Source organism: Argentina silus (genome assembly GCF_951799395.1).
Source record: "Argentina silus genome assembly, chromosome: 16".
Lineage (NCBI taxonomy): Eukaryota > Metazoa > Chordata > Actinopteri > Argentiniformes > Argentinidae > Argentina > Argentina silus.
The window spans coordinates 14,480,927-14,507,189 of NC_139670.1; the positions used below are offsets into that span (position 1 = coordinate 14,480,927).

The window sequence follows — 26,263 nt, forward strand, 5'->3', positions numbered from 1 at the left end:
ATGACCACAAACTAAGTGTTGGCAACAGTTTCTTATTTTTGTTCATGGGTGCAAGTCTTGAATATCATGCACATTCATTGATGGTGTTTTTCCTCTGCCTTCCCATTGCCAGAACAATATTCTACTAAACACCATTAGAACCCATGGCTGCCTTAGTAACGGGGCTCATCCCCATCCTCCGTACCGCTGTGGACAGCACCACCACCTACAAGTGTCGCTCAATGTGGTTCGGCTTCCTGTGCCTCCGTCTGGTTATCCTCTTTGTGGCCGAGCTGCCCTGGTTCAAGCTGGACTCCGACTTCAGATGCAATGGCACGCACAATAGCATCTGCACCGCAGCATGCTTTAACCAACACTTCGACAAGCCCATCATGGTGGCCTGGAACTTCCTCTACATCCTCCTCATCCTCTCTGTGCTGCTCATGGAGCTGTTCTCCTCACACTTGAGATATATGGCTGCAAAGAGGAGCTCTCAGCCAGAGAAGAGCAGTGTGGAGATGGAGGCTGGAGCTGTGGCTGGGGCTGGGGCTGGGGCTGGGATTGGGTCTGGCTCGGGCCCCAGCCCCAAAGCCAAGATTATGATTGACCTGCACAAAGACAGGGCTAGCTTATGGTTCTACATGTTTAGCACAATTCTACGTATTGTGATCGAGCTCTGGTTTGTCTATATTCTCCTGTCATGGAACCTTCCTATGCTCGACTCCGGTCCGTTCAAATGTACAACAGAAAACTGCCCTGTGTCACTCTGCATGGTGAGGGCTGCAGCAGAGAAACGTATGTCTATCTATGCTCTGGCCACCATGTCTGGCATGGTCATTATGACATCCACCCTGTTCTGTTTGTACTGTATTTTGCACTACCTATGCAAATTCTGAGTCCATTCTGGATATTGATATTTAATGTCACAGTTTCTTATTTTCCTTTATGTTACAATATATCAGTGGAGGCTGGTGGAGGTAGAAATCGGAGGACGGGCTCATTGTAATGCATGGAACAGAATGAGAAATGGTATCAAACACACGATCCCGTTCCTTCTCCCATTCCATGCATTATAGTGAGCCCGTCCTCCGATTTCTACCCCTGCAGTATATACCGTATGCTGTTATATTCTGTATATTATATGTATTTGCTATGCAGTGACATGCTGTATGTGTGTTTGTTATTACGGTACTTTGTCTGGAAAATATTGTGTATATAGTTTGGGACCAGTAATGTTAACACATTAGAAAATGCACGTTAAATGCAATAGAAAATACATCACATCACTTCACGTCATGTTCTTCTGACTAATATTTTTAAACTTTATTTAACCTGCCTTGACTTGTCACAACTATTTTAGATTAAAGAGTATTAGTTCATTCTTTCAATATCTAATTTCTAACTGTGTGTGTTGAAATTATTTACTGTTTGGGTTTGTTGCTAAAAATAAATGCTGTTTGTCAGCCTCTCCCATGTCTTGGTGTTTCTGAGTCAGGTATTTCTAGTGTGCTCTGGTCAGGGTCAAGGCATACTCAGCTAAAGACTGTGTTACACACACACACACACACACACACACACACACACACACACACACACACACTAAATAACAGCAGCTCTGGAGGAAATTCTTAGTGTGAGAAATATGAAGAATGAAAACAAGTCTAATTCCTTCATAAGAAAGTTTATACTGTATTTACAATGGAATGAGTGTTTACAATATTTACAGGTATATATATTTGCTATTATATAGTTACTATAGTTTAGTACATACAGTATATGTGCCGATACTTTGATCAGAATGTATTCCAAAGTTGTAATCAATCTTGATTATTTCGATTTTGAATTATAAATATATGTAAAAAAAAATATTGCTAATAGATACAGTATAGTGTTTTGTAATGAAACTCTTCAGGGGTCACCCACCCGAGATTCAGTGAGTCTTAAATAGCTTGCAGACATCAGACATGGCCGACCGTAAGGGTTTGACTTGTTGTTTCTTCTTCAGTGAGATGGACTTCCTGTTGCTGTTCTTCATGTTGTAGAGAAGCGCTGCACCCATGTCTGTTAGAGACTGAGGGAGGGATGACAATAGGATGAGAGAGAATGGTAGGAGAGAGAGAGAAAGAGGGAGGAGAGCAAGAGAGAGAGAGAGACAGACAGACAGAATGAACTCCAGCCCATAATGTATGGGGCACTTGGTGTAGATCTGAGAGGACTAGATAGGTAGAAGCAATATGGTAGTATCTCCATCTTGCCCTCTGATAGGTCAGGTGGAATGTCCCCCATTTGGTTTACACTTACTCAACTTCTCAGATCTACAAAAGCACATACTGTAACAGGCAGGTAGAAAGGTAGGGGGCACAGTTGGACAAGATGTACACTCACCGAACACTTTATTAGGAACTCTATACTAATACTGGGTAGGGTCTCCCTTTGCTCTCAAAACAGAACAAAACTTGAATTGTAAGGACAGTATGATATGAGGAACATTACCTGTGTGTCAGAAATGACAGATTTTCTCTGAAAGGAAAAACAATTGTTAGAATTATAAGAATGCAGTAGGAAAACTAGGCAAACATTTTAGCACAGTTTCTGTCTCATGAATTTTGCATCAATAAAAGTGAAATGTTGTATTCAATATGGTATTACATGTATGATACGATGTGTATTGTTGTTGTAGAAAGACTTACCCGTGTGTAGTTGTGTATGCTGCTGTGTATTGGCTCCATGGTTTTAACCCATTCATCGTAAATGTTTTTGTCCTCTGCACTGCGATTTTGCTCTCTGCAAAGGCAACCATAGATAAGCATTCATATTCTCATCACAGTACATTGATACACAAACACAAGGAGACAAATGTCAATGTCTGTTTTTCCTAGTATTCACGTATTTTCTTGCCTAAACACACACACACACACACACACACACACACACACACAGGTCCCCCTCAACCACACACACACACACACACACATACACACAAACACAAAACGAGCCCCTTCACTCTTGTGGCTCTTGCTGCCAGTCTCTCTCGCTAATTAACACACTCGTCATACAGACACATGGTGCTGTCTGTCTATCAGTCTTCTCACTCAAACACACACACACACACACACACACACACACACACACACAAACACAAACACACACATACACACACACACACACACACACACATACACACACACAGACACACACGTACACACAGACACACACGTACACACACTCACAGTGCTGTCTCTATCAGCTGCCTCTGCGTCTCCCCCTCCCTCCGGGCGTCGAGGAAGCGGCCCCTGACAGCCAGAGCAGCGCTGGCCTGGGATGAGTTCAGCTGGATGATAGCGAGAGACAGAGAGGAGAGGACTACCCATCTGGCGGGACAGGAGAGGAGAGGAGAGGAGAGGAGAAGAGAAAGGAGAGGAGAGGAGGGGAGAGGAGGGGAGAGGAGAAAGGAGGGGAGAGGAGGGGAGAGGAGGGGAGAGGAGAGGAGGGGAGAGGAGGGGAGAGGAGGGGAGAGGAGAGGAGAAGAGAAAGGAGAGGAGAGGAGGGGAGAGGAGAGGAGAGGAGGGGAGAGGAGAGGAGGGGAGAGGAGGGGAGAGGAGGGGAGAGGAGAGGAGAAGAGAAAGGAGAGGAGAGGAGGGGAGAGGAGGGGAGAGGAGAGAGGGTTAGTTTCATTTTGAGCCAGAGAAGAGAGCACCATAGGGGAGAGGAAGGTTCCAACTTCATTATCATCATCATCATCATCATCATCATCAACAACAACAAACAATGTCATCATACTCTTCAATGCATTGCTTTGCATGAATGCTGAGAGGCCCCAGTGGGTTCTGGGAAGAGTGTCGTCTCACCTGTCATCAGTCACGTCTCTGTCAGCCGTCAGAACTCTGAGCACGCTCCGTCCGTCCCTCTGTCTGTACCTGAGCTGTACCTGGACAGACACACAGCTGCCTGGGACAGACACTGAATATCAGAGACAGAAAGACAATAAATAAATTAAAATAAATGTATTATATGTGAATCTGGGGTGAGTTTGCTGAAAGCTTTATAGGGCTAATATCCACCTAACCCACAGTACAAAGGTTTTGAGGAACTCTCCACTCGCATATTAGAATTCTCACCCTGCAAGTCCTGTTGTTCCTTTGCTCCGAACTGGAAGGTGATCTCTGTGTTTGAGGCCACATTCCCTACCTGTCTGGTCCCTTGATGCCCTGCCTCCCTCTCACCTCTCACACTCCTAGGAGAGGGGGAATAAAGGAGGGAGAGAGAGAGAGAGAGAGAGAGAGAGAGAGAGAGAGAGAGAGAGAGAGAGAGAGAGAGAGAGAGAGAGATTTTGGCTTTCAGTTCAATCAGCTCTGTTCAAATGGATGACGGATGTGACAGACTCTGCTGTGACTGATTTACAATGGGACACTCCATAGCACTGAGCACATACATACATACATAAAGCCGTACACATGGAAACGCTGTCCACTCACACACCATACACACACCTTAAAGAGATGCTACAGGATATTTGGGATATTTTCAACCACAAGTTCTAAAATAAGTGCTCATGAGCCAAAAAAAATCCTGTAGTCTCTCTTTAACTACACATGCATAGACAGACTGGGAAGTGAGGTCTTACAGGGTCTTGGGCAGCAGCAGAGTCACACTACAGTGTGTAGCGATGGTCCTGTTCTCAATCATCTCCTCAAACTTAGAGTGGAGCTGGTCTGGACTGGCTATCACCACCTAAGAGGGAAGAAATGACACATATTCTACCATGCAGGATAAGCTAACGACTGGGAAAACACACTAGGCATACAGTAGCAGAATACACAGCACCATTCTGATAAGTAAGAATAAAGCCTAAAGTAACGTCTCACCCACCTTACCCCCTGTGCGATCTGCCAGTCTCCCCAGTTCATCCAGTCTGCAGTCTGTCCCCTCTATGGACATCACTGACGCTGTCACACTATGAGAGAGAGAGAGAGAGAGAGGGAGAGAGAAAAAAGAGAGAAAAAAAGAGAGAGGTTATCATTATCATGTGAAATTCATTCTCGTTAACAGCTACAGTAAGGCTACCAAGGGACAGAAACTTTGTGGTACTATGACGTTAATGGCAGTAACGTCATAGTACCACAAAGTTTCTACACCAAACACACCAAGCAATTCTGAGTAAATATAAACTAAGGTTAATTGACTGCCTAGATGACAGAAAACTGATGGTACAGAGCACCTGTCCAGGTCCAAACCCACCCCTGGCTGGCAGCATACTCCCCCAGGTCCTGGTAGAAGATGGTAGAGGAGAGGAGTGTACGAGCATCGTTGTCCTCCACCTCCAAATTCCCCAGCTCTGTGTTGGCCTTCCCATCTGTGCAGATGATCACCTGAGGAGACAGAGAGAGAGAGAGAGAGAGAGAGAGAGAGAGAGAGAGAGAGAGAGAGAGAGAGAGAGAGGAGAGGGAGAAAGAGAGAGAGGTGACTGTGAGAGTGAGTCATGTCATCAGTTCCACACCATTCAGCTAGCAGAGAGCAATAACATTGTCATAAGCAAAACAGAATCTCAAATCAAGCCCTAACCCCTCCCACCTAGGCACTCGAGTAGATCTGAAAGGACTTGATAGGTATAAGGAAGATGATAGGAAGTAAGGCACATACTGACCTTCGACCCTGGTTGCCGAGAGGCCATTGCTATGGCTAGAAGAGCAGCTGGACCCAGAGCCGTCGCTCCAGACTCTGACAATCTGTTAATGAGGAGAGATAAAGGGGCCAATACATTATTATATAGACATGCGATTGGACATTGCATTGAAAATCAGCTGTTTTGCCTATCATCATATTTCATGTCAGATTACTTGATGGCTGTCATAAAACAATTACAAAAATCACAAATCACTGAATCCCTTTTCCACTTTTGGATCACATGCCCTCATGACACACAAGTTGAGACCCTTTTTTGTTGTTGTTGAACTTCCCCTTCCCTTCTGTTCCTTCTCTTTACCCCAGTATCTCTCTCTGTAGACAGTCTCTGGTCCGTGAGAGAGGGGGCGGGCTCGGGAAGCCGAACGCCGCTTCCTTCAGGTACTCGCTGTCTATCAACTCAGCTCCCCTCAGAAAGCGCGACGCAAACTCATCATACCCATGCAGAGTCACCTGGCAACACAAACATCACATGACTATATTCACTACAGATAACATTCTAAAAAATGTTGGATTCACTATGAAGAAAGCATCCAAATGACAACTTTAAACCAATGACTCTTTGAAAATTGTATTCTAAAATACATGGAAACACACAATATTCTAACTGAGGCATTTAAAGATAGCAAAAACAGCAGGTATAGACTTCAGTTGATCAAACCAGCTATAACCCTACCTGGTTGTTGAAGGTGATGAGTCCTACGCGTGTGTGTGGTTGTGTTGTACTCAGCTTGTGAACACACTGTAACACTGCCTCCTGGACAAACTGGTTTGAGAACAACATTGATCAGTAACAGCCTCTACACCAGTGGAGGCTAGTGGAGGGAGAAATCCGGAGGACAGGCTCATTGTAAATGCTGATTTTGATACCATTCCTCATTCCATTCCGTGCATTACAATGAGCCTGTCCTCCTTCCACCTCCACCAGCCTCACCTGCCCTACACAGGCCACAGTACCATGATCAACTCTGGTACATTACTGTGAATCAGTCAGGACATTCTGTCACAAATGCAGCACATATCTTACACATAACAAGTCTTATCTTCCTCCAACTTGAATGTCATTGTGTTGAAGTGTTCTCCATCCAAAGCATCAAACAGCTTACCTCAAGACGTGATCTATGGATAGTGTGCTCTCCTTCCATCACCTAGCACAGGGAGCATAGAGATGAATGAACTGCTCATTTGAATGTCCCAAAGACGCAGTATTTATGCCAAAGGGGGCTCATTTACATTTACATTTATGGCATTTAGCAGACACCTTTATCCAAAGCGACTTACAAGAAATACATTTGACTAAGTAAGTGAATCATCTATCCATCAGTCATCATAAGAAAAATGACTCTATGCTAGGACAATTTTTTATTTTATTTTTTACATTTATTTACAGGAGAGAAACTTGCACAGGGGGGTAGTGGGGATGAAGAGGTCTTTAGGAGGGACAGTTAAGATGTAGCCTGAAGTGATGGGTCTTCAATCTATGGCAGAAGATAGGTAGTGACTTTGCAGTCATGACAGCAGTGGGAAGCTCATTCCACCAGCGGGGCGCCAGGACAGTGAAAAGCCGTGACCGAGCAGCGCGGCTGCTGTATCCACGTAGAGGCAGCGGTGCCAGGCGGCCAGCTGAGGTGGAAGAGTGGAGTGATCGGGCAGGGGTTTGGGGGCCGACCATTGCTTGCAAGTACGAAGGGGCTGTTCCCTTTGCTACCCGGTAGGCGAGCACCAGGGTCTTGAATCTGATGCGAGCTGCTACCGGGAGCCATTGAATGGTGCGAAGGAGGGGGGTGACATGGGAGAATTTGGGGAGATTGAACACCAGACGGGCGACAGCATTCTGGATGAGCTGCAGAGGCCTGATGGCAGAGGCAGGGAGCCCGGCCAAGATTGCGTTCCAGGGCTCTCGATAATCGGGTTGTACTATGTTACTTTTATGTAGCTAACGGAAAACTAAGAGAGAGAAAAAAGCCTAGAATACTTTCCGTTTATGTTTCCAATTTTACCAAAGACTGACAAGGGATGAATGTGAAACGTGTTTTGTAAGAAGCCACTTTGATATGGAGGGGTCATTAACACATTTCTAGTAATGACCTCACTGGAACAGGGAAACTACAACAACGACCTTCTCCATCCATACCAGGGGAGGCTGGTGGAGGTAGAAATCGGAAGACAGGCTCATTGTAATGCATAGAATGGAATGAGGAATAGTATCATACACACGTGTTTGATACCATTCCTCATTCAATTCCATGCATTACAATGAACCTGTCCTACGACAGGTCTCCACTTCCACCAGTCTCCACTGATCCGTACCTGTGAGGTGATGCTCATGGACCCAGAGATGTCGATACAGAACAGCAGCAGAGCTTCTGAGGGTGACAGGCATTTGAGGTCAGGGGTCAACAGGAAGAGGCTGTCCTCGCAGCCAATTGGAGGGCAGCGGGGCTGAGGGGTGGGAGAGGAGGACGTCGCTGGCTCCCATGATTGACAGAAATAACAGACGTTTACCTGAAGTACATGAGGGAAGGTGGGAAAAGGGTGGAACAGTACCACATTGTGCAGCTGTCATCACTCGATAGAGATTGATATCATAGTCTCCTAGGTCAATTTTGTTGAATAAATTGGATGGAATTAATCACAATATTTGCTTGAAAACTATGATATTTTTCATATGGCATTTATAGTATTATTATGTTCAGTAGAGAGAGGTAGAGGCCATATTACCACATTGTCATAGCAGGAGTCCAGCACAGAGCCACACTGGGAGCAGGAGGTGGGTTGTCCCTGGATGGTCAGCACTGCGGAGGGACACACATGTTGGTCAACTCATCATCCAACATGATTGAAGAACAGTGATAAAAGAAACGTGCTCCAACCGTTTTCCTCAGCGATCAGTCTGCCCAGGCCGACCAGAATCACATTTGGGTTCCCTGGCAACGGCTGCTTGGCCACTAATCCTGTGGAGTAAATGAAACACTTCATCATTGTCAATCATGATTGCACAGCACAGTTATCATAAATCAGGTATTATTTTGTAGCAGCCTGACGCTCTTGTGGAAAGTCTTGCTTTTCAGCCTCGCAGTTCCAGTTGCGCTTGTTGCCGTTGTGTAGGGAGAAATCGAGACTGTATTTACCAAAGACACTGATGAAGGTCGGATCAGCAAGCAACTGAACATAGCTAGCAGATTACCTAATGAATGCCCATAGAATGAACAAACCTCTGGCTATGGGATCATGGGGAGGAGCCAAGGGGGATCTGCTGGATGAGGAAGAGGGGCTGGGTGAAGAAGACTTGGTGGAGGACGTAGGCAGTAGAGCCAGGTACTCAGGGCATGACATCAAGAATGACGGTCTGGGAGGCAGGGGTGGAGCGGAAGCTGGAGACAGAGACATTCAATGTTGACGTTGACGTTGGCCCTGGCTATAACCTTCATCACATTCATCATCCTCATCTTTACATCTATAGCCTACCATGACCTTTTTGGAGACTCAAACTCTGGACTATATTGGCCTTGGACACAAAAGACTATTGTTGCTGTTTTTGTATTTATTTGCACACATAAAGAAATGATAAAACAGTGAAAGAATAAAACGGATAAAAAATAGTGCATGTGCAGGTGAGGTAAGAAACCCGTCTAGGGCTTATACTAAAATCTCACCCTAACTTAATGATTTAAAACATAAAGATAATGTAATTGACAACTGTCACCTGACTTCTGTGTAGTTGATTGACCATTGCCCGTGGCGACCAGCTGCTTTGTCTCTCCTCCAATGCCCTCTGGAATGTTGTAGGAGTAGTTCGGATCCAAAGGATGTTGACGTAACCCAACATCCAATTTCTCCTTAGGAAGGTCATAGATCAGCCCATTGAGGAAGAAAGTGGTCTGGGTTGCTGGCATTGTCTGGATGTCAGGTTGTGATTGGTTTAGGGAGCGTTTCATGTTTGGTGGTAACAGAGCTGGAGGAGGAGAGGCAGATGGACACAGAGTTAACCTGTGGTCATTTATAAATGTTATAAACAGTTTATGACACCTGTTACTGTTCAATTATCTATGATAAAGGTAGTTACACACAGCTTCATTCGTTGCAATGAACTTACAGTAGTTGACCTACTGTATTGCAGTACTGTATGTTGTCATTACAAATGGTGAAGCTTGATGGCTATAAGATATAGTTCAGTGTAGCAGTACTTAAGTGCCTCATACAACCAACCTAGTCAAAGCCATTGATATACAGGTAATAGCATACTGTACCTGTCCTGCGTTGTGTTTGGGGTGTGATCTGTTGAGACAGTGGTGCACCTGGGAGCTCTGACCCTCCTCTCAGGTGGAAGGCTGCATTCTGGTACAGAGGGGAGGGGGAGGAGGAGGGGGAGGGGGAGGGCAAGGGGCTCGAAGCTCTCCCCACCTCTACATTGCTAGTGATGTGTCCTATGATCCTTTGAGAGGGGGTGTGGTGGGGATGTTCGGGTTCCCTGGGGGGTGTGGGGGGAGGAGGGGGAGGGTTGCGGGGGCGGACCCTGTTCAGGGGAGGCAGGAGAGCTGAGGGAGAGATGAGAGGGACTGTGTTTAGAATAGATGATGTGAAAACTGACATTATTATACGCAGGGAGTCAGCTCCCTGAAAACAATCTCACCTGAGCGTTTGAAGGCATTTGGACTTATTCTCTGGCCCTCCCTCTGATTGGTTGATGGGGGTACATAAACGTACCCACAGGCAAATTCCATTGGGGTCTCTACCTGTCTGTGAACCATGTAAGGACATGGACTGTAAATCACTCAATTTACACTGAATTGAATCACGCAATCAGTCACTCAGAGACACTTGGGTTAAAGTTAGACATTCACAGAGACACAGAGGGTTAAAGTTAGACATTCACAGAGACACAGAGGGTTCAAGTCAGATAGAGACACAGAGGGTTCAAGTTAGACAGAGAGACAGAGGGTTCAGGTTAGACAGAGAGACAGAGGGTTCAGGTTAGACAGAGAGACAGAGGGTTCAGGTTAGACAGAGAGACAGAGGGTTCAAGTTAGACAGAGAGACAGAGGGTTCAAGTTAGACAGAGAGACAGAGGGTTCAGGTTAGACAGAGAGACAGAGGGTTCAGGTTAGACAGAGAGACAGAGGGTTCAAGTTAGACAGAGAGACAGAGGGTTCAAGTTAAACAGAGACACAGAGGGTTCAGGTTAGACAGAGACACAGAGGGTTCAGGTTAGACAGAGAGACAGAGGGTTCAAGTTAAACAGAGACACAGAGGGTTCAAGTTAGACAGAGAGACAGAGGGTTCAAGTTATACATTTGCATAATCTTCACTCTCACAATATCACCCTCTTATTCCTGGTCTCTTTATATCATTTTGAAAGCGATTTATTACAGTCAATGTAAACTGTTGGCTTCTGATATTAGCTGTTGGAAATAAACACACCCAAGATTATGTAACTTAATGGCTAGTCTGTCTCTGCCCATTCAGTGGTAGTCAGCCAGGCACCACAAGATAATCAGTAACAGTGCTCTTGGTAACATTATAAGAACAATGGTCAAATACAAGACAACAAACATACATTGAACATATATGATAGTATTACATGAAATGACAAGCTATTCGGCCATCTTACCTCAAGCTTTTCTTAGGAACGCAACGCCTTGGAAAATCTGACAGTACAGTGCAACCATAAAAGTTACTCCTTTACTGAGCTGTCTGACGTATGTGTGTGTGTGTGTGTGGGTGTGTGCGTGTGTGTGTGTGTGTGTGTGTGTGTGTGTGTGTGTGTGTGTGTCTGTGTGTGAGTGTGTGTGTGTGTGTGTGTGTGTGTGTGTGTGTATGGGGTTAAAACAACCTGTCCAACAGGTTAGTCCCAATGTCTGTCTTAGATGAGTACAGATGAGTAAATACAGGTTTTAAATAGAATACACGCCCAGCATAGCAGATTGCTCAGATGGCTTAGAGATAACACTTTGAACATTGCTCTACCTTTTAATGGTACAAGTGTACACATCATTAACACCTTGAGAGTGTGTAGAGAGATTAATGCACAACAGGGTGTGCAACATTGACAGTTAACTGAACAAAAGCAGAATTCAAAGAGCCCTTTATCTGAACATGTGCGATCAAAGAAGTTGGCATATCATTTCACCCTGTCAGAATGTAGCCATGTGTCAACAAAATTGACCACAAACATAAACAAACTCATTAAAGAGTTAGGACTTTTATTTTGAAAATGCAATCCAGACGCTTATTGCAGGACTTGAATTGTACATCTATAACATGCGTAAACATACAACTTTTTGATTGTGACATCATACACACAAATCAAATCACTGTAAACCTGTTGCTCCTGGTCAAGGGCTATCTACTAGAATAATGAGCAAATAACTTAAAATAAGTGACAGAGGTACACACACATTCTCTTTTATTGTAATTTTCTTCCTCTCTTGTGCACGTGAGCACACACACACATGCATACGCATACGCACTCTCGCACACACACACACACACACACACACACTCTCACACACACACACACACACACACACTTTCGCGCGCACACACACACACACACACACACACACACACACACACACACACACACACACACACACACACACACACACACACACACACACACACACACACAGGGGAGAGCCCCTGCTCAAATAGTACACACAGCGTGGTGTAGGCACTTATAAGTTAATTCATATTGCACAAAATACTTAAACCGTGGTAGGTTAAATTCAAATGTAAAATTGTGAAATTGTAAATATCTCTCTTTTTGAACCTTTAGGTATCGGGGTAACATTGACATCATAATTTCAGCTTCATCGATAACAGTACACTATGGACTTTAACATTTCATGTTAATTGTTACTTTGTAAAATGTAAAAGTACAAATCTAAATTTGAAAGTTATCTTGCACCATAAGTGGACGCTTCAATGAAGACATGCACAGTCATTTCGTAGAACAAGGCATCACTGCACGATCTCGACGTAATTGGCTGGGTACAATCCCTCCTTCCCTGCGTCTGTCGTCCCTCTGCACCACCCCTGGTCGTCCTCCTCCTCCACCTTCAGGAACACCTCCCCTGTGGGGAGAAGAACAGAAACAGGTGTTAGGACAAGACATTTGATTGGCTGGGACACAGACTCAGACCTTTGATTGGCTGGGACACAGACATGTTGTAGCATGTCAGAGCCTTGAGAGTGACAAATGTATGAAATGAAATTCACCTTTTATGGTCAACGCACCTACAGCACTATGGTTTAGTGCAGTGGTTTAAATAGATATCGAACATTTTCTGATGATCATTGTTAAAGCCTTATTGTGTTTTATGCACATTGTACTGAGATGTTATATGTGATTTAACACATTCCCAATGCACTCTGAGTATTAGAGAAGTGCTACTGTATACATTACTGTAAATCCCATCCTCCATATCCCACTCCACTGTGTTGTCACCTGCTTTAAAGGACAGCTCGTCACCCTCCTCTCCCACGTACTCGTACAGCGCACGCACCTTCACTCCTCCAATCATCACACTGGGGGAGAGAGGACAGGGAGGGAGGGAGGGAGAGAGGGAGGGAGGGAGGGAGGGAGGGAGGGAGAGAGGGAGGGAGGGATCGAGGGAGAGAGGGAGGAAGGAAGGGAGGGAGGGTTAGAAGGAGGGAGAGAGGAAGGACAGGGATGGAGGGAGGGTTGGAGGGAGGGAGAGAGGAAGGACAGGGATGGAAGGAGGGAGGGAGGGAGGGAGGGAGGGAGGGATGGAGGGAAGGAAGGGAGGGTTAGAGGGAAGGAGAGAGAAAGGACAGGGATGGAGGGAGGGTTGGAGGGAGGGAGAGAGAAAGGACAGGGATGGAGGGAGGGTTGGAGGGAGGGAGAGAGAAAGGACAGGGATGGAGGGAGGGTTGGAGGGAGGGAGAGAGGAAGGACAGGGATGGAGGGAGGGTTGGAGGGAGAGAGAGAGGAAGGACAGGGATGGAAGGAGGGAGGGAGGGAGGGAGGGAGGGAGAGAGGAAGGACAGGGATGGAGAGAACCGTTATAAACAACTGATGTTGTAATGGAGGGTAGCTGTAGTGTTCGTCTTGGGATTGAGCTCATCTTACGCTCGGTCCTTCACCCCTTTGCGGTCGCCTTTTCTCCTCTTATGCTTTTTCACAGGTGGGACCCACTCCTGAGGAGACAGACAGACAACAGGTAGAGTATCCCCCTCACACATTAGCAAACACAACATACTGTGTATGCAGGAGTGCTACAGTAGGTGCTTGGTCATTGTAATGAACCAGGGAGGGGTGTGTGATGTGATTGTCAGCAGCCTGTGGCCCACCTGTATCTTGGGCCAGTCGGTGGGCATGCCTGGGCCGTGGTTGTTCTTCCACCACCGCAGGTCGTCCTGCTCACTGATGGACATGAGGGTGTGGTGGAGCTCACTGTACACCGCCTTCACACTGAGGAGGAGAGGAGCAGAGAGGAGAGGAGAGGAGAAGAGAGGAGAGGAAAGGAGAGAGGAGAGGAGAGGAGAGGAGAGGAGAGGAGAGGAGGGGAGAGGAGAGGAGAAGAGAGGAGAGGAAAGGAGAGAGGAGAGGAGAGGAGAGGAGAGGAGAGGAGAGGAGAGGAGAGGAGAGGAGAGGAGAGGAGAGGGAGAAACACAGATCACTCTAAACTACCTACACACTGAGGGGGAGAGGGGAGGAGAGGGAGAAAGGATGGGAGAGGATGCATTACATTCATCTCATATATCCAATAACTCACCACACCCATTACTGTGTTTATATCAACACACACACACACACACACACACACACACACACACACACACACAATGACAGAGAAAGACATACAGAGCGAGAGAGAGAGAGAGAGCTAATGGGAGGGAGAGCTAAAGGGATAGAGAGAGAGTGTGTCAGAGAGAGGGGACTGTGTGGTCTACCTCTCGTTGTTGGTGATGTCCAGGTGTCTGTGGATTGACAGGAAGGCCTGTTTCAGGAAGCTGATCCTCTTCCTCTCCTCCTCCTGTGATTGGTCAAATATGGACTCCATCTCCTCCATGTACCGAGGCGTGTATGTTGTCACTTCCTCCAGAACTTTCTCGTAGCGCTCACGAACCTGTTAGTGGCTCAGCAGAGCAGGTTTACCATCAGAACATGTCTTACCATCAGAACGCACACATAGACAGAGTTTCCCTGTAGGAGAACTCTTTAAAGAACCCTGTTTGGTGCTATCTAGAACCCATGGAACCACAACAGTTTCTACAAGGCACCAAAAAGGTTCTGAATAGATCTATGAGATCTACACACACACACACACACACACACACACACACACACACACACACACACACACACACACACACACACACACACACATCAGGCCATCTAGAGCAGTCAGTGTCCTTATATGTTCATGTGATGTAGTCCCAGACACTATAAACAGGGAGAGTAGTAACAATAACACAGTTTCCCTGCTATATAAGGAGACCCTGCTGACGGGGCCAAGGCAGAGGGCTTCAGAGCTGCCTAGCTCAGACCTCTGGATCCAGATACGGCAGATGGACAGCCATGCGCACCCACTAAAATAAACCCCAATAAATGCAACCGCCTGGGTTTACGACGGGACTGTCGTAAAATGCATACCATGAACTGAACTGGGACATGCTGATATCCTGTCTGAGCGATCAAAAACAATGTATGGAATTGCAGTAATATCATGTTCACTGATCAGGGGTTGACTGTAGTGACTGTTGACTGGAGTAGGGGAAGTTGGTGGAGGTAGAAATCGGAGGACAGTCTCATTGTAGTGCATGGAATGGAATGAGGAATGGTATGGACTGAAGCTAGTGTCGCAGAGCCTGTCCTCACCTTGTCTCTCTCCTCACTGGCCTTCTCTCTGGCATCCTGGATATTCTTGAGTTTCTCAGGACTCAGGGCAATGTTCTCCTTGGCCTGCATCTCTCTGTCCAGGGCTACCTGCACCTTCTGGCAGGCCTTGTGGAACGCACCACGAGCCTTCTCCAGCTGGGAGGTCATGAGAGAAACAAACTGTTAAAAACACGCACGCACGCCTGCACGCATGGCCGCACGCACGGCCACACGCACGCCCGCACGGCCGCACGCCCGCACGCCCGCACGCACGCCCGCACGCACACACACACACCCACACACACACCCACACTCTTCTTCAGCTAGGACCATACAGATAGACACACACAGCAGTTAAACACACATCATACACTTCTCTATGTAGGACATAAGGAGACAGACACGTCCAGTTAAAACACACAAGCTAGGAACACACAGAGAAGCACAGTTAAAACAGATTCTTTACACACAGACACACACACACACATCCCACACAACGTCCTGTTTCCATAATCATTACACCATCTAGATTGCCATAAGTTCATATTACACCTTCCTAAAGAGTAACGTAATCACTATAGCCGGGTGTGGTACGCACACATAAAAGATATTTAGAGGGCTCAGAAATGTTTCACCCCCGGTCTAATCTTGTTTCATATCACTAGCAGTGTTTTGAGAAAGGATAAGCCTTCTATCTATTAATGTTTATATTGCTTTGGTTTCCATGAAACTACATTGGACCACTATTGCCTAAACCCCTAAAGAAAAAACTAATAACAATCCAGCAAACCCCCTCCAACAACACACACACACACATGCACACAGACACACACAGACACACACACACACACACACACACACACACACACACACACACACACACACACACACACACACACACACACACACACACACACACACACACACACACACAGCCAGACATAAACAATGGGGTACATAATAAGGTTATTCTGACCTTGTTCATCTTCTTGGTCCAGGGTTTCTGAGCGCGTGAGAACCCTGTGTCGTTGTCATAGGTCTCACGGAACCCACAGAAGATCTTCTTGGGGAACATCTCTTTCTGCCACGTCTTCACCCTGTCCCTGTCCTCCGTAGCCAGCGACTGAGAGATGGAGGAGTGGAGGATGGACAGACGCTCGGCAGAGGAGAAGAAACACTGCCAGGCCCTCATGAGAGATCCATAGAGCGGTCCTAGGGAGAGAAGAGAAGAGGAGAAAGAAGGGGGAGAAAAAGAAAAAGAGAAGAGAGTAGAGGGAAAGAGAAAGAGAGAAGAGTGGAGAGAGAAGAGAGAGAGACTCAAACTGATTCGGGAATAATTTATTGATGGTTGAAATGGGCATAGTGCATAGTACATACAGTCTGTCCATACATATCAGTTAGTCCTGAGCACTACAGTACTAACTGAATCAATCAATCAAATGTATTTGTATTGCGCTTTTTACGATATAGACAATATTACAATATTTACAACAAGAACAATACAAACAATATGGACTAATACCGAACCATAGACCCCCAAAAAGCAAGCCAGGGAAAAACTCCCGAGTAGGAAGAAACCTTGAGAAGAACCTGCAGCCCTCCATCCCAGGTGGTGGGGTACAGGTGGTGGGGTGCTGTACTTACGTCCGTCTACTATGGTCTTCCACTTGTTGCTCCACTCGCTGAGCTGTTGGGCATAGTGCTTCTCTACCTTGGCCCTCTCCAGGAAACACGCCATGATGTCATTACACGCCTGGAAGGACTGGTCCGTACGATGGACCGTCCGCTCATAGTTCCCTGGCTGAGGGGGGAGAGGGATAGAGATAATGTTAGCAGTTGATCAGGAGAAGTGGGGAAATAATAAAAGAGGTATGACTAACTGTCATGAGAGCACAGGGATTATTATTATTACATTATGAAATGTCTAAAATGTTGTCTTGATAGAAGACTTCATTGACTTCATCAGGTCAACATACTGTACTATACCTCTCAACCTAAAGGGCTAAAAGTGTCTATTTCTATTTCTCTGGTTCAAGGGGAGGCTGGCGGAGGCAGAAATCGAAAGACAGGCTCATTGTAATGCATGGAATGGAATAAGGAATGCATTCCGTTCCATGCGTTCCAGCCATCCTCTGATCTCTACCTCCAGCAGCCTCCCCTGGTTCTATAATGTCCTCCTCACCATCCAGAAGCTCTGACCCCCAACACCTTCCGGGGGTTCTTCAGGGAGAGTCGCCATCTTGTGAAATGTCTCTGAGGAAGACAGGAGAAGATATGACAGTCTTAAGTGAACATGCCCCCAATATGACGGAAGGGTTTCAAACCCGGGTCTCTCACGTGGAAACCCCCAGCATCTTCTATTAGGCCAAGAGGGTATCCTCAAGGTCTGAGGGTGATACTTGAATTGACATGTCTCAGGCAGGGCTACCTCATCAGGAGAGCATGATTTCAAACCACCTCCACTACACCCACAGACATTACATGAAGCATGACAAGCAGATACATACAGCTATACTTCATATAAGGAGGAGGTGTGGCTTCTAAACCTGTGCATAGAGTACATCAGGGGAGGCTGGTGGAAATAGAAATCGGAGGACGGGTTCATTGTAATGCATGGAATGGAATGAGGCGTGTTTGATACCCTTCCTTGACACCATTCCTCATTCCATTCCATTCCATGAGCCCGTCCTCCGATTTCTACATTCACCAGCCTCCCCTAGAGTACATGCATCTGGAATTTGCATTGTTATGACCATACTGTAGGAAGCCATATATAATGTTTGATCAATGACATCATCAAATTATCTCATTATCAAATTCAATGGAACATAATCTGGAAAAAAAGCTAGCTGAATCCAACTGAATCCAACAGTAAACATAGCTTGAGCATGTCGTGACCAGAGAAAGCCTGATGAGACATCATTTATAGCCCTACGTTACTGTACTGTACGTTGCTAACACACATCCAACCCCATCGTGTGTGAAGGGAGTGGCATTCCGGCCTGGAATTTACAGTCTGGAATCTGACAGCAGGAATAGAACACCCGCTCGGACATTCCGCCTGCTGCTGTCCTAAAATAAACAGCTAGGAAAAGGTCATCTTTCCCTGAGTCGTACTAACGCCCCTGTCTATTAGCTGGACCTTCCTCCACTCTCACTCTCTCTCTCTCTCTCTCTCTCTCTCTCTCTCTCACACACACACACACACACACACACACACACACACACACACACACACACACACACACACACACAGACACACACACACACACACACATACACACACAAATACACACACACACACACACACACACACACACACACACACACACACACGCACACTCTATTTCTCACTCACTCACTCACTCACTCACTGACTACTCTGCTATGTAAAACATCACAACAAACTGCAAAGGCAGGACCGTTTTGGGATTAATGTTAGACATCATTAGAGAAATATCAACAGAGGCTTCTTCCAGTCCTTGAAAGGATTTAAAAATGAGATACTGTACAATGGAAACACTTCAGATCTGAAGAGAACTAAATGAGATAGATCCCCCCCCAACACACACACACACACACACACACACACACACACACACACACACACACACACACAGGGGCCTATTTCTGTCTCAATAACACACTGGCACTTTGTTGCCTGAGTGATAATTTTCGTCTGTGTGAAGAGGACAGACCACACCTCATCACAAGACTGGGCCTGAGAGAGAGAGAGAGAGAGAGAGAGAGAGAGAGAGAGAGAGAGAGAGAGAGAGAGGGGAGAAGAAGGGGCTTGTCTCACAATAACAGGCCTAGTTCCCTGCACTACTCTATTTATCTCCCATCTCCCTCTCCCCCTCACCCCCCCTCCCTCTCTCAGCTGGTCCAGTGTGAGATCAGATACAGTACAGAAGGCCTACTGTTGACATATGCAGCCATGCTCTGCAGCTGTTCTGTTTGATCTGAGCTCGCTGCAGTATCTCCCGGAAGTCATTTTGATCAAAGATACAATACAAGGGATTATTTCCTCTTGAAAATAAACTTGAAGTTGACATCTCACTCAACTTTTAAAAGTTTAAACAGGGGAGGCTGGTGGAGGTGGAAATCGGAAGACGGGCTCATTATAATGCATGGAATCCATACCTCATTCCATTCCATGCATTACAATGAGCCCGACCTCCGATTTCTACCTCCACCAGCCTCCATTCGTTGCTGAGGTGTGGTTGGGAGGGCGTGGATATTCTGGTTAGTTTCTCACTGAGCTGTTAGTCTGGAATCACATTATTACAAAGCCATTCATGTTGTATTTAAGTTGCTCAAAATGACAGGCAGAAACATTCCTGACAGACAGAAACTCATGCCTGGGTTGAAGCCATCACTTACATGTCTCTCTGAGTCAGCTGAGGATACTCAAGTGGCCACTTGTTAGTAAAAGGGCGGTTCACTTTCTTTCCCTCTTTTTTCTCTTCGTTTACCCCCTCTCTCTCTCTTCGTTTACCCCCTCTCTCTCTCACTCTCTCTCTCTCTCCGTTTACCCCCTCTCTCTTGCGCGCGCGCGCTTCGTTTACCCTCTCTCCCTCTCTCCATACGCTTGCTTGCCTCTCCCTAAGCACATGCTCCCTCTGCTCACTCAGTGACCCACTTTTGGCCAGGCACTTAAAGTTACACACACACCGTATGATGTGAGAGAGGGGGGTGAGTCACCGCAGCAGCCGGGGAAACAAAAAAAGCAGAGCATTTGGCAGTTGGCATGGAAGTCACAGAATGAAAGAATGAGCAGATAGAAAGGAAAGAAAGAGAAGAAGTCTTACCTTAGCTCTGCGCTGCTATCCTTACACTCATTCCACGGCCTGAGGAACTTTTTTTTTCTCCGTTTTCTGCAGTTATTCCTTTTTTCTGGTCTTCCTTCAAGAACTCACTCTATCCCCATCCCTCCTTTTTTCCTCCTGTGGCTCAACAAACTCTAGTTCACTGTCAGGTGACTTGTTTCTCCTTCCCCTTCTTGGTCTGTCCCCCTCTCACTCCCCCTCTTCTTCTCTCTTTGCCTCTCTCTCTCTCTTCCACTCCCTCCCCTTCTCTCTTTCCTGACTGTATATTACAAAAACAGCTGGAAAGAACCCTCTTCTACTCCTTCCCTCCCTCCCTCCCTCCCTCCCTCCCTCCCTCCTTCTCTCAATATGGTGCTAATGAACTGTAGTGTCGACACGTTAGACAGGAACTGGAGAATGCAGACTTCATTTTCAACCCTGCTCTCTGCTGGTCACAGCATGATGTCAAAGTGGCACCCAGTCATGTGAGCTAATTACTGTGTGTGTGTGTGTGTGTGTGTGTGTGTGTGGTGGACTGTCCCATGAACTAGATACTCCCTCTGTACACCTCTGCAACAATAATCCACTCTCAGCTGGGACCTAAAAAGAGGAACTAACAAAAAATAAGGATTGGGAAGAAAGAGAGAAAGATCAACAACACAGGGCAATAGTTTATTCTGCATTTATTTCAACACCTTAGTTATAACTCTATCATATTGTTATCAGTATATACTGTATTTCATTTAAAACAAAACATCATAAATACCTCTTATCTCTGCATACATATGCTCGTACTGTATATATTCATCATATTCATTATATAGATATCTCACTAGTCCTAAAATACTCTTTTTAAATCATAGAAAGTAATGCTTTCTACACTACCAGCTCAGTCGCTCTGTCAGCAGGGTCATGAGCAGCAGCCCTCGTTCCATAGCATTGAGGCGTTTCAGCATGAGATTGATGATCATACAACTATAATCTCATAAATGTGAGTATGAATGTGAATTTCACGGGGGTCGTCCGATAGCAGGACAAGGCGAGCAGTATAGAAAGCATTTACCGGAAAACATACAGAAAACAACCAAAACAAATAAAAACAAAACAAATAGCTTCAAATAAATTCCACACTATTTGGAAGACAGAGATTCTGTAGTGTTAAAAATGTTTACATACCTAATCATTAATATAATAATTCTCATTAAATTATACTATAATTTATGTTATTATTGTCATAATCATCATCATCATTACATATAGGCCTATAAATGATGTTTAAAGACGTTTTGAGAGCATATCTCTCACCTTACAGTACATCTCACTGAAGGCAATAACAAACAGGTGTGTAAAAGAGCCTGCGTGTGTGTGTGTGTGTGTGTGTGTCAGCGTGCGTGTGTGTGTGCTTGTGTGTGTGTGTGTGTGTCAGTCGGTCTGAAAGACTTTGTCTGTTCTTAAAAGAGAGACTTTGAGAAGTACGGCGATGTTAGGATTGTCAAGTGGTGGAACTGATACATCTCTAAGTTTTCTGACCTTGAAGAAAACTGTCTTTGAGTTCTGAAGAAGGCATTGGAGAGAGAGGGGCAGGGGGTGGGGGAAAGGACCTGGTCAACAAGGCAGGCTGACAAACAGACACACACACACATACACACACACACACACACACACACACACACACACACACACACACACACACACACACACACACAAGCACACACACACACACACACACACACACACACACACACACACACACACACACACACACACACACACACACTCAGAGGGGAAAGGACCTGGGCATCAAGGCAGGCAGGCTGACAAACAAACACACACTCACTCAGAGGGAATAAAGGCTTATAGGAAATCAGACAGACTGACAGACAAGCAGTAAAGCCCTTTTAGATTGCTGCACCTGTGTGTGTGTGTGTGTGTGTGTGTGTGTGTGTGTGTGTGTGTGTGTGTGTGTGTGTGTGTGTGTGTGTGTGTATGTGTGTGTGTGTGTATGTGTGTGTGTGTGTGTGTGTGTAATGGAACCAAAGCCAGTACATACTTCCATACCTTGACCTCCTGCCATACTTGTGTGACTGTCTGGGTGCAAGACTGGGTTGCCTGCCACCACAAGAAAGTGTTAGCCCCTTGAGCCGAAGCCAAGGTCATTCATATCACTCTGTTACACTTGTAAACATCAACACCATCAATCAATGTAAAGCAGCATTGCAGTGTAAAACGACATGAGTTGATACCCCACTCTCCCTAGCCTCTCTCTCACATTTTCCATACAACTCTGAAGATAATAACCATGATAAATTGACCATAATCACACATCATTTTACAACAAAGGTTTTGAATAGTTGTATAATATTCGTCATTTACACACAATTTGAATGATTCAATATCAAGGATAACCCGACCTGACCTGGTTAGAAATTAATGATTGCAATCAGCAATTGGTACAAAACAAATCAACGACTTTAAATCCTGTCTCCATTTGTGCATGTACATGCTGTTCAGAGCTCGCAAAACACATACTGTACATACAAAGCTTGTTAGGAAATTGCTAAGGGGCGGGGGGGATTAGGGCAAAACATGTTCTCTGTATAAAAAAATCACTATTTATGTCTATAATAAACTGTTGCTTACAGTACTTAAACGAAAAATGTCACATACTTTTCAATTTCAGGGCTATATTCTGACTTCTGCAAACAAGAGTCAAAACCTGAATGCAAATGTTTCCATATCTTTCTCTGATTTGTTTCTTGTCAGAGTTATGAGAATGTTGTATGTATCTCCAGTCAGAATATGGTGCCTTCAGTTCATAACAGGCATTCCCCCACCAACAGTAGCTCAGGGGCTTACCCTCTTTGTATGTCACAGCTCTCAAATCTCACTGCATTTGCACCCGCCACTGTCAACTGTCAAGCAGCAGATGGAGTGAGAATTACCAGTGTGTGTGTGTGTCTGTGTGTGTGTGTGTGTGTCTGTGTGAACTTATATCAGTATGTGCTAATTAAAATCCTGTCTATCAGTAGTTGTACAATGTATGTGTAAATTGTATCATTTTAGACATGATTGTGTATCTTATATATTTTACCCTCTTTTGACCATCACGTGCAACCGATGTTAATCTAAAAATAAAAACAATTGTCCAAACAGCAACTTCAATCAATTGTCCTTCATTCATATAGAATCTCTCTTTTTCTTCACATGATTGATGCTGGGTCCTGTTGTCCATCACGATCACTTTCTGTAGTCCATCATGACTCCTTCCTGTAGTCCATCATGATCATTTCCTGTAGTACATCGTGAGTCTTACAGTCGTCCCACTTACTAACTGTGTGTCAAATGCTCTTCTTCTTCTCCTTCTTTTGCTTCTCTTCTATTTCATCTGGTTTAGTTAGTTTCTCTCTCTTTCGCTCAGCTTTGAGTCGGGTCATCTTTGGCTCTGTCAGTGAGCAGAGCCTCGGGGGAGGGGCTAGAGGCATGCAGGGGGGAGGAGAGCCTGAGGAGAGGAGGAGACACGGAAATCAAGATGAAGAGAATGTGAAGAGAGGTGGATGAGATAGAGAGATAGAGATAGATAGAGAGAGAGAGAGAGAGAGAGAGAGAAACAGACAGACAGACAGTGAGAGGAAGAGAGAGAGAGAGAGAGAGAGAGAGACAGAGAGAGAGAGAGAGATGGACTTAACTTAATAATAATCTCTAATGATAGCTGTTGTACTCCTAAAAGGGAAGGGGATGGACTCAGCTGTCTCACAGGGAATGAAGGAAAGAGGCTTGTCTTTCCTTCTCCATCCATCCGTTCCTTTTTTTCTTTTTATTCCACTCATCTCCAGGTCCAACTGCCCCCCCCGGGTTGACTGACATGTTAGCCTCTGTGTGTACTCGTTCGATTCCTCTGCTCTGTCCGTTCCTCTCCTCCCTCCCTCACCTGTCCGCCAGTTTCTTCAGCGCTCTCTCGATGTTCATGCGGTGACCGACCCGTGACACGCCCAGATCCAGGAAGTCATCCTTGGTCAGCGAGGGCAGGTGCGACCCATCGATCTCGTTGTCTAGGAAACGCTCCCTGTGCTCCCCGAGGTTCAGGTAGGCCAGCCAATCAGCGACGTCGTATTTGGTCCAATAGGACAGGGGCTTGATGGTGAAGGGCTTGGCCGGGGGAGGGGGGGTGAGGTGGGGGTAGCTGAGGCAGGGTGGGGTGGGGGGGAGGTGCATACAGGGGGAGGAGGCACCCGAGAGGAACTGTGTGGGGGAGAGAGAGCGAGAGACCAGGAGGACGCTGGGAGGGGGGGCACCTGACTGGGCAAAGAGAGGGGGGGTGGAAGGGTTGAAAGGGTCTCCTAGAGGGTGGCCAGGCGAGGGGGGGGTGAGGGGACCGGGGAAGTCAAAGGGCAGTGCTGTGTTGTAGACGGGGGTGCTGGGGAGGATGGGGAGGGAGGAGGGTCTAGGGGGGGCCGGGCTGGGACGGTCCGTGGAGTAGATGAGGGGACTGGGGGCTCGACGGCGGGAGACTGCCGACCTCAGCTCTGGACTGGGGTGACTCACAAAGTCAAAGGTCTTGGTGCGGTACTTGGAGCGGTGCTTGGGCGAGGTGGGGTAGGGGGAGTAGGTGGGGGAGGTGGGGGGGTGGGAGTGGACGGGGGAGGTGGGCATCTGGGGGGAGGGCGAACGGGGAGAGCGAGACCAGGTAGACTGGAGCGGGGGCTGGGAGGAGGGGGAGACGGAGGGGGTGGCGGTGAGGTTGAGGACGTGTTGGCGGTGCTGGGGGGAGGAGGTGGGTAAGGGGGAGGTGGAGCGGCCCATCGGGGGGCTCTGGAATGAGTAGTCCGCAGAATATCTGGAGGAGACGGAGAGAAGTCAGGGTCAATGTTGGGTAATGGACTACACACAGTGCTCAGTGGGGGAGGCAATCATAGACTACACTGGACTAGACTACAATATAATACAATAGAATAGAATAGAGAAAATAGTCTTTTCCACACAATGTGGAAATATGCCATTGTCTTCACGGTGGCATTATACTCAAAATACATGACATTGCAACTGTATGGAATGCAAATAGGCAAAATGTGAGAAAATGCAATGTCACACACTGGGGCAATTCCAAAACAAGACAGGCTGACACACACACACACACACACACACACACACACACGCACACGCACACGCACACACGCACACGCACGCGCGCACACGCACGCGCACGCACGCGCACGCACACACACACACACACACACACACACACACACACACATACACACCCACACCCACACACACACACACACACCTGTGCATTGTCGGTGATCTGGGGCTGTGCCAGTCCTCCATGCTCTTATTGCCCATCTGCTGTAGTTTGGAGCTCAGCTCATTGATGATGCTCGCCTTGACCCCTGACAGAGGGGAGTGCACCCTGCGTCCCTCCAACGACACCCCCCCTCTCTGGCCCCCCCCACCCCGCTCCAGCCCAGGGTCGCCTCCCTCCCCCCAGACCAGGGACCGGGCCTCCAGGGTGTTGGGCCTCTCCAGACAGGCAGCCAGGGTGGAGCCAAAGCTGTCCTCCATTTTGGATCTGCTGGGTTTGCGCCGCCTCTCGTCTGCTCCTCCTCCTCCTCCTCCCCCTCCCCCTCCTCCTCCTCCTCCTCCTCCGTCTCTCCTGTCATCCTCTTCTTGGTGGGGCTGCCTTTGGAGCTGCAGGGAGGGGAGGTTGGTGCTGCTCTGACGACGCAGCGCTATGGACTCCCTCCCCCCCCCACCACCACCACCACCACCACCACCACCACCACCACCACCACCACCACCACCACCACCACCAACAACAACCTCTTTGTAGTGTGGTGTTTTTGGATACGAGGGTGGGTTGGCCGGTCTGGCGTTGTGGTGCGTTTCGAACGCCTGCCCGCCTGTGAAGGTCATGTAGGGATCCGGGTGCTCCTCCCCTCCTCTCTCTCTT

General features: G+C 46.8%; 4 protein-coding genes across 6 annotated transcripts in view; 1 reads left to right on the forward strand and 3 right to left on the reverse strand.

Annotated features, from left to right (window-relative positions):
* Positions 1–90: 90 nt before the first annotated feature.
* gjz1 (gap junction protein zeta 1) lies at positions 91–875 on the forward strand (the record flags this gene model as incomplete). The annotated part of the gene is made up of 1 exon (XM_083687252.1): positions 91–875. Exon 1 carries the CDS (start codon positions 144–146, stop codon positions 873–875), a length of 732 nt encoding a protein of 243 aa, XP_083543378.1. The 5' UTR covers positions 91–143.
* Positions 876–1,650: 775 nt separating this feature from the next.
* LOC310817449 (circularly permutated Ras protein 1-like) lies at positions 1,651–11,364 on the reverse strand. Of its 2 annotated transcripts, none has more exons than XM_083688056.1 (21): positions 11,273–11,364; positions 10,295–10,401; positions 9,912–10,199; positions 9,368–9,616; positions 8,877–9,035; positions 8,535–8,615; positions 8,383–8,456; positions 7,972–8,166; positions 6,768–6,809; positions 6,338–6,427; positions 5,963–6,114; positions 5,624–5,705; positions 5,218–5,348; positions 4,849–4,933; positions 4,604–4,710; positions 4,098–4,213; positions 3,828–3,927; positions 3,210–3,350; positions 2,670–2,763; positions 2,473–2,499; positions 1,651–2,050 (listed from the first exon to the last, which is right to left on the reverse strand). In XM_083688056.1, the coding sequence occupies exons 2-21, from the start codon at positions 10,383–10,385 to the stop codon at positions 1,910–1,912; spliced, it is 2,445 nt and encodes an 814-aa protein (XP_083544182.1). In that variant the 5' UTR covers positions 10,386–10,401; positions 11,273–11,364; the 3' UTR covers positions 1,651–1,909. The 2 variants fall into 2 exon arrangements, with proteins under 2 accessions (XP_083544182.1, XP_083544181.1); XM_083688055.1 differs by having other exon boundaries at positions 3,828–3,939.
* A 489-nt stretch (positions 11,365–11,853) lies between these two features.
* Positions 11,854–20,585, reverse strand: LOC310816868 (protein kinase C and casein kinase substrate in neurons protein 1-like). Of its 2 annotated transcripts, none has more exons than XM_083687198.1 (10): positions 20,320–20,585; positions 17,691–17,761; positions 17,153–17,309; positions 16,485–16,720; positions 15,509–15,664; positions 14,581–14,756; positions 13,978–14,098; positions 13,757–13,824; positions 13,112–13,191; positions 11,854–12,737 (listed from the first exon to the last, which is right to left on the reverse strand). In XM_083687198.1, exons 2-10 carry the CDS (start codon positions 17,745–17,747, stop codon positions 12,625–12,627), a joined length of 1,164 nt encoding a protein of 387 aa, XP_083543324.1. In that variant the 5' UTR covers positions 17,748–17,761; positions 20,320–20,585; the 3' UTR covers positions 11,854–12,624. The 2 variants fall into 2 exon arrangements, with proteins under 2 accessions (XP_083543324.1, XP_083543325.1); XM_083687199.1 differs by lacking the exon at positions 20,320–20,585 and adding an exon at positions 19,892–20,131.
* Positions 20,586–24,240: 3,655 nt separating this feature from the next.
* The window catches only part of LOC310817559 (SH3 and multiple ankyrin repeat domains protein 1-like), a gene marked incomplete at both ends in the record, with an annotated part of 29,005 nt that continues 26,982 nt past the window's right edge, over positions 24,241–26,263 (reverse strand). The window contains 3 exon segments of the mRNA XM_083688195.1: positions 24,241–25,150; positions 25,601–25,926; positions 26,098–26,124. Coding sequence (XP_083544321.1) covers positions 24,241–25,150; positions 25,601–25,926; positions 26,098–26,124 — 1,263 coding nt within the window.